Below are 11,767 nucleotides of genomic sequence, written 5' to 3'. Positions count from 1 at the left end.
TATATATATATAAACTTTTGTTTTTGATTTGGTTTCTTTGCATGCATGTAACATCTTAAGTATAATCAAGTTATATTTTGTTTGGTTTGAAAAGAAAATGGGTTAAATGATTCGATCATGGGTTAAATTAAGTTAGATTTGTGATTTAGAGTATTGCATGTTAGGTTGATTGATTGCATGTCGATTCTATAAGTTGTTTTGTTGTTAATTTGGTTATTATTTAATTTGGAAATAGAATTTGGTTTATGTTGGATATTTGAGTAGATAAGTATGAATAAGTTAAGTTTTGATTATTAAAAGCATGGATTTCATTCGGTTTTCAAAGAAATAAATGATTGGATTTATGCATGTTAAGATTTTGTTCAAAAATAATGTTTTTGTTCGGTTTTTGATTTAAAAGAAATAATTTCAAGAAGTGTTCTTGTTTTGAATGGATTACAATAGGTTTAAATTGTAAATGGAACCTTGCATGCCAATATTTGATAAATTGTTTATATTTTATTGAAAAAGCCGAATGGTATATGGCATTAAATAGGGTTGATTCAAGTTGTTTAGTCAATTTGATTTTAGAGTCTAATTAATTGGTTTGTGTAAGATTGATTTAGGGTTTAAAAGATGTTTGGTTAGTTGCATGTCAAGTTAAGTGGTTGCATGTTGATTTATTAGCTTGGTACCATTTGTTTTGGTTCGAATTTTTTTAGTTAAAAATGAAGAAATAGTTGTTTGGTTGTCGAGTTATTTAGATCGTGATTGTTTTGTTAAGATATAGATTTAAGTATACAAGTATATACTCGCTATGTGTTATATAATTACTCTATGATTATGCTTGAATATACGTGTTAGGTATATAAGTATATACTACTAAGTATATACTCGTGTATATAAGTTAAGCTTTAATGCGTGTTGGGATAATCGTTAAACGTTCAGGGAACATCGAGTGCAAATAAGTATCTAATTAGGGATTATATTTTGGATTATAGATTCAGATAGCGGGGGCATTCAGAATTGTAGATTCAAATAGTGGAGGAATTCAGGCTAGAAAAGGGAAACCAAATTTAGGTGGCAGTAGTTCAGCATCAGTAGTTCAGTTTCAATTTTAGTAAAGCAGGAAAGCGATTTAAGGCAAGTAACTCCGCCTTGTCTTATGAATTGATATTTCTAATGCCATGATAAAGTAGTGATCCTTTTTAATACTTGTGATAAACCTGTTATTGATTTCTGAGAAACCCTAATATTGATTCTTGTGGTAAATTGTTGTTGGACCCCGTTCGTCCTGTTTATAACAATTTGACTGATTCATACCCTATTACCTTTCCTATTTCCTTTGTCACCCTATGATCTCGTAAATCCTAATAGAACCTTTATGAATTTTCTTGCAAAATATTTTGATTAACCTAAATTCTTCATTAACTTGAATACCTTTGCCTTGTTGATTAATTTCCTTGTATACTATTAGTCGCTAAACACGCGCTAATAATACATGCAAGTATACGAATTCACGAGTAGTATAGAATCTTTTCTAGTTCGTTCCCACAGAGACTGTATTGGTTAACTATTCGATTTATGCACCTAAGCAACAATGTATGGTTATTATCCAATGCTAAGACTATAACAATTTAAGATCGTTTATAACTAAGAATTACGCTAACAATTGTAACTAAGAGAATAAGAATGACTGAAATGATATATATGACAAACATGGAATTCTAACTTCATTAAATACTTCATTCAATAACTTTATTATTCTGACCCTTAGCATGCAATAGTGCTGACACTAATCAGATAACACGAAACTAATAAACGCCAACTTTCGTTGCACGAGTACTATTCTACCAGACATCCACAAAGAGATAGAAGCTGAATAGGCACCAATTATATTGAGACCCTATATGTCTATAGAATTTGACAACATAACGGTTTAAGCACAAGTTATCTATCTTGATTACATAGGGCAAGTAAGATGGTTAAAATTACCTACGAATCATGCATAACAAATACATGAAACTATGCTAGCATGGCAAGTTCTAAATCCTTAAATTCACTTTCGCTTCATTAAGAATTAACACACTATCTTATAAGTTCGCGATGCTCATAAGACGAACACGTACAACCAATACTAGGATATCATACAATCACCACATACTAAGGTATCAAAACAATTTAACTAAAGAAATCCATTAATAAATCAGCTAGAACCCCACTATAACGATTAGCCCATAATCAGACTTATCATCAACGTGGGTTCCGATGAAAACATGATATAGCAAACGTAGTCTTTATATGAATAAATAAAACCAATTACAAACAAGAGTATAGGGTCAGCAAAACAAAAAAAACATCCAAATTACAACTCAAAACAAAGATTCACAAGAATAAACAAGATCGTCTTCGCATTTGTTGAATTGTGCTAAAGGTCTCTTGTCGTCTTCTCCTTGTGCTATGGTCCGTCTCTGACTTGATATATATTAAAAATGACCTAAAGTTATTTATATAGCAACCCTCAACAATCTGGAAGCCTTCCCTTTTAGAATTGTAGTAGAAACAGGATTCTGAAATTCGGCCTCGGCGCGGGCGCGCTGCATTTCTAGAACCCCGGCGCGGCCGCGCGCTATTACAGCGCGGGCGCGCCATCCCTCTGGTAAAAACTCAGATTTCTTCGTAAATCTTGCTATTTCAAGCAGGCTTTCTACAAGCTTTTATTCCAACACCACCTGGACACCAAATTAACACCAAAATAATGCTAATTCACCTGATTACCTGAATAGTACCTGTAATGCAAAATACTAGAAAACACATTAAAACACTTAACAACTTGAGTATAAATGCATCAATTCAAAGCTTATTAGAGTATAATAAAGTGTCATAAATGCCACTCAACATACCCCCAAACTTGAATCGATGCTTGTCCTCAAGCATAAACAGACTCATTCAACGAGAAACAAAAATGCATGAATGCAACTATATGAAGGCAACGATCCCCAATAGAATAACTCAACCAACCAACAAGCAATATATCAACAAATGCAGTTATTCACATGAAGATCAATCAAATCATACAAATCAACTTACAAACTAGAGACGTGTGTGTGTGAAGATGCTTACAGATATAGTATCGCAACTAGATCAATAATTATGACTCACTACTCATCAAGGCAATCACAAGTTTATAAATAAAATAAAAAGCTAGACTCAAAATAACTTATAACACTTTTATTTTTATATCGGAGTTTTATACGGATTCATGCTTTTATTTACAACAAAACAACATAAGTATGCTTATTTGATCATGCAATGAGTGAGGTCCACAAAAGACTTATACAATAGCACCCATGTAGCGAGCGTTAGGTTAGCGGATCCCAGACTATAAAAGCCTTAGGTCACTAGGCACAAGGTCCCCTAAGAACTTAATAACTCGAGTACTAAAGAGCCCACTCGTGATCAATTATACATAAAACTTATTTTTTTTTCTTTTCATTTTTTTCACATTTTTTTTCACAATTTCTGAATGAGTGCGTTTCGCTCCATCTCATTCAACCCTAGACTACTCATAAAAATATGAGCCGGCTACTAACCATTTGACACCTAGCCACACAACTAGCAATGAAATCCAATTTCTCCAATTTTTAAATATCCATGTCTTTTATTATTAAGAGAATACCCTAAATTCTAAATATAAATAAATGATTAAACCTCGACAAATCAAATAAACCATGATCATGATCTAGCACTCTAGCAACCTATAAGACTTAGTGAAATACAAGTGTCTCTAGCATGCAAATCAATCCAATAAGATTCAACATCACTAAATACGACATCTCTACACTAGCATCAATATCGCAAGTCAATCGGAAAAATTATCTAAGGGATCATGTTATAATGCAAATACATGAGACTACATGAACAAATTATCATAAAACTACCAAAATAAAAAAACTACTTGGAAAAATATGCAAACTATATGAACTAAACTATCATGAACATGCAAACTGTATGAGACTCACACAAACATATTCCTTCAACTACTACCCCCAAACTTAAAATATTCACTGTCCTCAGTGAAGGTAATAGTAAGGAATCAGGCATACCTACTCTGAATCAGAATCCACACCCTCAAGGGGTGGAGTGTCAGGTATATCAGGAGGCGGATACACAGAATCCTCACCAAAAACTAGCCACAGAATGTCAACTCCGGTGGCTCTAAATGCAGTCCCAAGTGCCTGGGTGAGATCCTGTACATAACGAATATCGATGTCGTGCATCGCATCCATCCTCCTCGCGAGATGCCTATACTGCGTCAAACTCAAACCAGCTCCCATGTCCGCTCCTGCTGCCTCCTACTGCTGTTGCTGCTGCGATGGTCATCCTTCATCTCCTAACTGAGATCTCCATGCAGTCCTGCTCACCTGACCAGCAGCTGGCCTCCCACCAGGTAGGTGGTCAAAAGAATACCCAAGCCCCTTCAGATCGGGCTTGCCTCCATCCCATTCCTGCATCGTAGCCAAAGTAGTGCTATCGATTGGAGCACTTGGAATCTGCAACTGCTCATGTGCCGACCACTGCACACCAACTGCCACGCACAGCTTTGTCACCACTGACGCATACGGAATAGACCCCGCAGTGCTACCCCTCAGGAACCTCAGAATCCCCTGGTATATCACCATCCCCAAATCTACATAATCACCCTGCAGAATGCCCTATAGCAGATGTGCACGCTCCACAGTAACCTCATGCACATGCGAAGATGGCATGATATTAGTACATATAAAAGTGCTCCATGCACGGGAAAGCCTGTTCATGCCGGATGCCGGGAACATAGAATACTCAGCGACCATGCCCCTCTTGATCTTGTGTCGGGCCGGCACAGAGTAGCAACAATAAGATCCAGATCAAAGTCCTCTAGAGTCCTATCGTTCCAGGTATCCTGCCCCATCTTCCTCGCGGGTTGCTCAATCGGAGTTTTTATTACCCGGAAGTTAAGGGAAAACACATTTCTAGCCTGTTTTGATTATTTCGAGCATTTTCCGTGTTTTAACTTTTTCGATCCGGAGTACAGTTTTACCTGTACGGTTCTCAGTGCAAATTTTACGATATTATTTTCGTTCTGGTAAACTGATAAAGCCGTATTTTTTATATACAATACATTTTGATTAAGCTATTATATTATCTTCTCGTAGTACGTGTAACCAAAATCGGTGAGCCCCAGAACTGTATTTAAAAGCCCGGTTTTGATGTTTATCCTAAAACTGGTACCGAATTGAATCAGTTTTACTAATACTAAGTTATTAGGTATACTATTTTTATATCCGATATGATCGAACGGGATACCAATATTTCGTAAATATAAATATCCAATACAGTATCTTATTTTATACAGATAAACATAAACAAACAGTAAAATTACATCATTATCCATAAAAAATACGAATATTCATCGCGTTCGCGTCATAATCAAACGGAGATTTGATGGCGTTATCGAAGTCAAATCTTGGAGTGCGAGTAACCAAAATGAAGCTATCGACGAGTAGATTCAAGTTCTTTAATCCATACACCTGCAGAATCGACAGGTTAATTCCTATATTTTTAATTAAATTTGAATTAATTAAAGTTAAATTTTGACTTTTTGATTTTGATGTTGTTTATGTGTTTTGATGATTGCATGTTATAGATAATTGAATTCTGGTCAATATGATATATTATATGACTGATTTTGAGCTTCATATCACCGAGAAATAATTGTTTAATGTTTGAATTCATGAAATTAGGGTTTATATACTATCAATAATCTTAATTGGAATTAGGCGTTTTTGATTCGAGAGTTATTAGTCTAATTACATCGTACCAGCAAGTAGATCGTAAGGAAAAAAGTTGATTGATACAAGTTTGAAGGCCAAACGATTCCGGGATCGACCTCGCTGGAAAACGACAGTGGTGTCGCCGGGAAAGTTTGAGCAGGTTTTTCGGCTTATCCAGGAATCGAATGGATGTTTTATTGGCATGATTGTGTTTCTGGAATCAAGTAGAGCAAGTCATGTTAATTTGGTGCATTTCTGGGTCGTGTTGAAGGTCGCCGGAAAGCTCAGTGTCGCCGTTAATGGCGACCGTCGGCGAGAGGAAGGGGTGAAGATGGTAAATTACCATTTCGCCCCCAGGGTTGTAAAATGTTTCAAAAATCACCCAATAGTTTGAAAAATTTACAAATTCCAGGATTTTAGTTTTAAAAACTTTAAAAATTGTATTATTCATTTATTTTAATTTCAATTTTTTTTTAATATTTAAAAATTTAAAAATCTTTATTTTTAATTCTAAAATTTATTTTAATTATTTATAAATTCAAAAATAAATATGAATTATTTAATTAATTAAATTTAGTTGATAATTAATTATTTAATTGGTCAATTAATTTAAATATTAATTGATTAATTAATTTAATTTCTTACTAATTAATTTTAATTGATTATTTAATTGGATTTAATTATTCCTTTTGATTTATAAATTCAGAAAAATATAGTTTGGAGCTTTAAAATATTTTTCTAAATTTTGTTCAATGCTCGATAATTATTTGAAAATGACTTTGAAGGCAGTTTCGGGTATTTGAACCTTGTTATTTAATTATAAAATGATTCTCTTATCCATTTAAATTCTAAAAAATGTTTAAAAATTCGTATTAAATGCCATAAAAATTATTTTAACCCCGAACCTTCTTTGAAAAAAATTATTTTTATCGAATACCTTACGTGTTATGTGTTATGTATTACCTGGATGATGTGTTATAAGTCGTGCATATTGTTTGACTGTTTTCGTCATAACTTTCAATACGTACGTCAGACTTGGGTAAAATGAAGGGTAGATAGAAGCTTGTAATGTGTGTGTGACGATTAAAATCGTATGAGATTGAGTATTGATAGATAATTGTGATGTCTAGCAGAGGAAGCGAAGCATAAAAAAGGAAAGCAAGTAGTTAGTGAATAGAACCGATAGACGAGTGTAAGTGAAGAAGAAATCAGTTAAGATAAGGCAAGTCTTCTTGAACCTTCTTGAGATATGTTGCAAGTATTCCGGGTAGTTCTTGATTTATATTGCAAGTGCTTTGAATTTCTTAACCCTAAACCCTGCTCATATTATTTAATACCTGAACTGTAAGCCTTATTCGTTGCGAACCATTGATATTTTGAATTCCCCAATACCAAACTATATAATTATGATACTACTCCACAAATACATTTACACCATACACCAATCACTAAAATAGAATTGCTTAACATGCAATCACTCATACTTTTTACGATACCTTGTGACATTAGAGAACCAAACCTTGTATAACTATTAAACCGTTGTTCCTCTATTACCTGATTCTTTTACAGGCTTGAAGCCATTCTTCATACACACCTTGATAGACCTTCATAATACTCATGAATTGCATTATGCTTTGAGACAAATGTCTTATCAATATTGATTATGATCTTGTTTTATTGAATTATATTGTTTGTCATATTTGTTTAATATTAAGTGCAACACAAAGGGGGGTGAATGTGTTTTATTGATTTTTAGCATTTTAAAGTTCATTTGAATATGGTGAACAAAGTAGTTTACAATTTGTAAAGATATTATGTTAGCAGAATGAAAACAACAAGCACAATATTTCAAAACTCACTTAATTTGTATTAATTAAGTTTGTCTTGCTACAAATTCTGGGTTCTTAAAAAAATATAAGAATTCGGCTTCTTTCTTGAGAAAGTACAAGAAAGTTTAGATCTGTTTTGTTACTTTAAAAACAAAGGACTAGTATTTACTTTATAGATTAGTAAAACACTGGTTTACACAGCATGCAATAAGATGTACTAAACCATTTTCTAAGCTATCTCTAATTCTTTCTATTGTTGGCTCAGTAAATCTTTGCAAATCTTGTAGGTTTGTGACCATCCTTTGTCAGTTAATCTTGGTCCTTGATCTTGCACTCTTCATGTTGTTTTTGTAGACTTTTCAATCTAAGTGAATAGATCATTTATTGATTGATAATCTTGAATCTTTAACTTTTCCACATTACTGTATTTGAGCTTCATGTCGAGATCTCTGAGTTCTTTATAAGTGTACTTGACTTGTCAAGGTCTCTGGATCTCTACATGTAGAGTTTTACCTGTCGATGTCTGTGAGATCTCTAAATGCATTTTGACTTGTCAATATCTCTGAGATCTCTAATGAGAAATTGACTTGTCGATATCTGCAATCTTCACATCTTCATTTGACTTGTCGATATCTCTGAGTTCTGTACATGCAGAAATGACTTATCGATATCTCCAATCTTCACATCTTCATTTGACTTGTCGATATCTCTGAGTTCTCTATAAGCCATTTTGGACTTCTCGATAAGTCATTCTGGAGTTCTCGAATAACTTCTCTCTATAACTTGATTTGTGACCTGTCGATATCTTGACTTAGAATATTTTTCATAAAACAGATTTATTCAACTCCAATCTTCTACATCTTTTCTCTGAGGCATGATCTTTGCTTGATCTTCTTCCAAAGTTTATTCTTAGGCTTGAAACTGTTTACAGAAAAATACATCAGTCTAATCTTTTGACCTTTTTATAGACTCGAGAAATACAATACATAATACAGATTTAGATCATCATACAACTAAATCTCAGGGTTGTCAATGTGACTTAGTCTTGTTATTATATAGGCATGTCTTGCACAACAATATTGAATTGTTATAGAATTAGATAGTTTTCTAAATATAGACCAGATTCGTGGTCGTATTGGGCCAATGTGTGCCTTGGATCCAGTATATAGAGTAGAGTTGTGTGCCTTTCTCGGGTTAGTGCGTGACCGATCAGCAGCCTAACCTTGTTTTTTTTTTAAATTAAAGTGAATATCCAATTCTAATAATTGCTTAATAAGAAACTTGATTCCTATGAATCATATCATTTTGATCATTGCTTATCCTCAGTTTTTGTCATTGTGACATGCTGAGCTAGTTAGCTCACTCTTGCAAATCTGTTTATGTTTTTTTCTAGTTAAGAAGGAAATTGTTGGTAGCGCGGATCCACAGACCAGTGTGCGAGCTACGATTCCAGGTTGAGTTGGATCGAGCTAGCAGGAGCTTTATGCTTTAGCTTGAGTTTTGCATGTTTGTAAGAATGTTATATTATCAGTTGTAAGTTAAACTAGTTGAGATTTGGTACGATGTAGTGTAAGTTAAGATTGTGGCTTGTTTTCATACTTCAACCTGTTGCGATCCCTGGTTGAGTAGTGTAGGATCATTGCATTTATTATTTAATATACATGTTTGTATTGTGTGTGTGTGTTGTGAACCCTAACTTATGACCCGGGTTTGGAGGGCGTCACACTAATTCTCTCTATGGGCTTTTGAATTTTCAATATCTCCACTTCTCTACATATATTTTTAACTTGTCAATATCTCCAGTTCTCTACAAGTAGTTTGGCTTATCGATACCTTTTTGGACTTCCCTACAAGCATAGTGATATCTCTAAAAGTAGAGTGACTTCTCCACAAGTCATTTTTGACTTCTCGATAGACATCCCTGTACATCTTGATTTGTGACTTGTCGATATATGACTTAAAGAATTTTTCCAAAATAACATTATTCAATTCCAAACTTCTATACTTCTCTCTAAGGCAGGATCAGGCTTGATCTTCTTCCAGAGTTTATTCATTAGCTTGATGGTTGTTCATTGAAAAATCCTCCAGTCTAATCTCCCTAGTACTTTTACAGACTCAAGAAATATAATTACAAAATACAAGAAGATTATTATACAACTAAATTTTAGGGTTGTTAAAGTGACTTAGTCTTGTTATGTAGAGACATGTCTTGCACAATAATATGTTCATTTCATTGCTTCTGAAGATGTAGATTGACTGTGACTAAAACGTTTACATGTCTTCACAATTTACAGTGAACAACATTCTCCAGCCAACCTCAGATTATCCTCCACCGAGATATGACAATCTTTTGGATTTTTGTTTAGGATTGCTTGTACGTTCCCACAGACGGTCACAAATGTTAAAACCAACTTTATGCTCGGACGATCTTCGTCGAACTTGCAAGGAGAAGAATATGAGGGTTCAACCCCATATTACTGTTATTCCCTAACAATACAACAAGAATTACAAAAGGGGGGTTGAATTTAATTCTGGCTTCTTTTCTTGATTTTTAAAAATATTCTAACTCAATACATATAACAGTGTTTGATTTGCTGAAGTGCTGAATAGAAAGATAATTGAAATCAAAACACCAAGTAATAAAACATAAGGCTTTAAAACTTTCTGGTGGATTTGAATGTATCCACCAGATATATATATATATATATATATCAGAATGAGAACTCTGTGAAGCTTTGAATAGCTCACCGCTGCTTTACAAGTTGAACAAACAAACTACAGAGAAATTCTTGCAGAATACAGCTTGATATGTTTCTCTGAAAATAAACTTGCTTAGTTAAGTTTTCTACTTGCTACTCTTGGTTTCTCATAATCATAATCAAGGTGCTCCTCTAGTCTAAGCAGATGATTCTATTTCCTTGATTATCTGGATTTCTTCCCAAGATTCCTGTTGTTTTCTTCTTAATGATTCTGGAGTTATCTGTGGAATTCAAGTTCATCAGCTTCAGATAGATCCAGATTTTCTTGAATTTCCAAAAGAGTCTCATTTCTAGAGATGCTCAATTGATCATCCAGTCTGAAGATTCTTCTAACTCCCTTATCATCTCTGAATTCCATCAGCCAATAAGGCCTTAAATGCACTCGTTTTCCTGTGAATGGAATTGTAAGAGATCTTGGAAGTGCATTATTGGCTTTATCACTCCTTAGATCTTCTATCTTCTTTAGAACCAACTTCTTTGCAATTATGTTGAAACCAAAGTTCTTCTTGAAGGATGAGAAGATCTTAATCAGTACAGAGCAGCTTTCCTGAAGAATCATGTGAAGTGGTCATGTGAATTCTTTCCCTCCCTTATACTTGAACTAGCCTTTCAGGAAGATGTCTATGAGCATCAACCCCTCTTACTTCTTCCAATTCATCCAAGTAGAGGTTTATTTCAGAAAACTCCTTGATGTCACAGATGTATAATAGATCTCCCTTGTTGACTGTAGGTTGAGATTCGGTTAGGGTCTTGGACTTGAAAGTCACAGGCTTCACTTTCCTGGTTACTCTAGTTTTTGTTTTCATTGGCTTGTTGAAGATAGTAGACTGAATTCAGGAATTGGAAAGCTTTCCCAATCTATTGGTTCATCCTTGGGAATTATAGGTTCACCATGAAAGTTCTTTGATTGGTCTACCTTGAATTCCTCATATATCACTGAGGGTTGGGATGTTTGAGTTGAAGTTATAGACTGTTTGGGAATGTAGTCCTCCATTTCCTTATCACTAAAGTCCAATTTTCTTTTGGAGTGAAGCTTGTATCTGAATTTTCTTTTCTGTTGCATTTGTTGATCTTGAGCTTCAGTAATCACATGTGGTTTTTCAGAAATCTCAGTTGTAGATTTGACAGCTTAAAGTTTGGCCAGTATAGCAGCTTGCTGCTTCTTTTGTTTGAGCTTCTTTGCATCTAAAGCAGCCTGCTTCTTTTCTTGTTTGATCCTTTCTTTTTCTTCCTTCTTAGCTTCTACAAATAGAGGTTGTCCAGCCACCACACATATCTCTTTTCCATTCCTGTAAATTTAGGCAATTCTCTTCTTTTGAACTGAATTAGATGGATCTTTGTAGAATGCAATTGACCTTTCCAACAGCTTCTTTTCATCTGGCCTAGG

General features: G+C 34.2%; 1 protein-coding gene across 1 annotated transcript in view; it reads right to left on the bottom strand.

The window, feature by feature from the left end:
- Positions 1 to 2,696: 2,696 nt before the first annotated feature.
- The window catches only part of LOC141685859 (uncharacterized), an 87,637-nt gene continuing 78,566 nt past the window's right edge, over positions 2,697 to 11,767 (bottom strand). The window contains exons 2-4 of the mRNA XM_074490937.1: positions 4,475 to 4,694; positions 2,758 to 2,768; positions 2,697 to 2,711 (exon numbers count right to left, since the gene is read on the bottom strand). Of these exons, the coding sequence (XP_074347038.1) occupies positions 2,697 to 2,711; positions 2,758 to 2,768; positions 4,475 to 4,694 (246 nt within the window). The remainder of the gene's footprint in view (positions 2,712 to 2,757; positions 2,769 to 4,474; positions 4,695 to 11,767) is intronic.

The sequence above is a fragment of the Apium graveolens genome, chromosome 9 (genome assembly GCF_009905375.1).
Source record: "Apium graveolens cultivar Ventura chromosome 9, ASM990537v1, whole genome shotgun sequence".
Classification (NCBI taxonomy): Eukaryota; Viridiplantae; Streptophyta; class Magnoliopsida; order Apiales; family Apiaceae; genus Apium; species Apium graveolens.
Note: the sequence above shows the minus strand (reverse complement) of the source record. Positions and strands in the feature narration are given on the sequence as shown.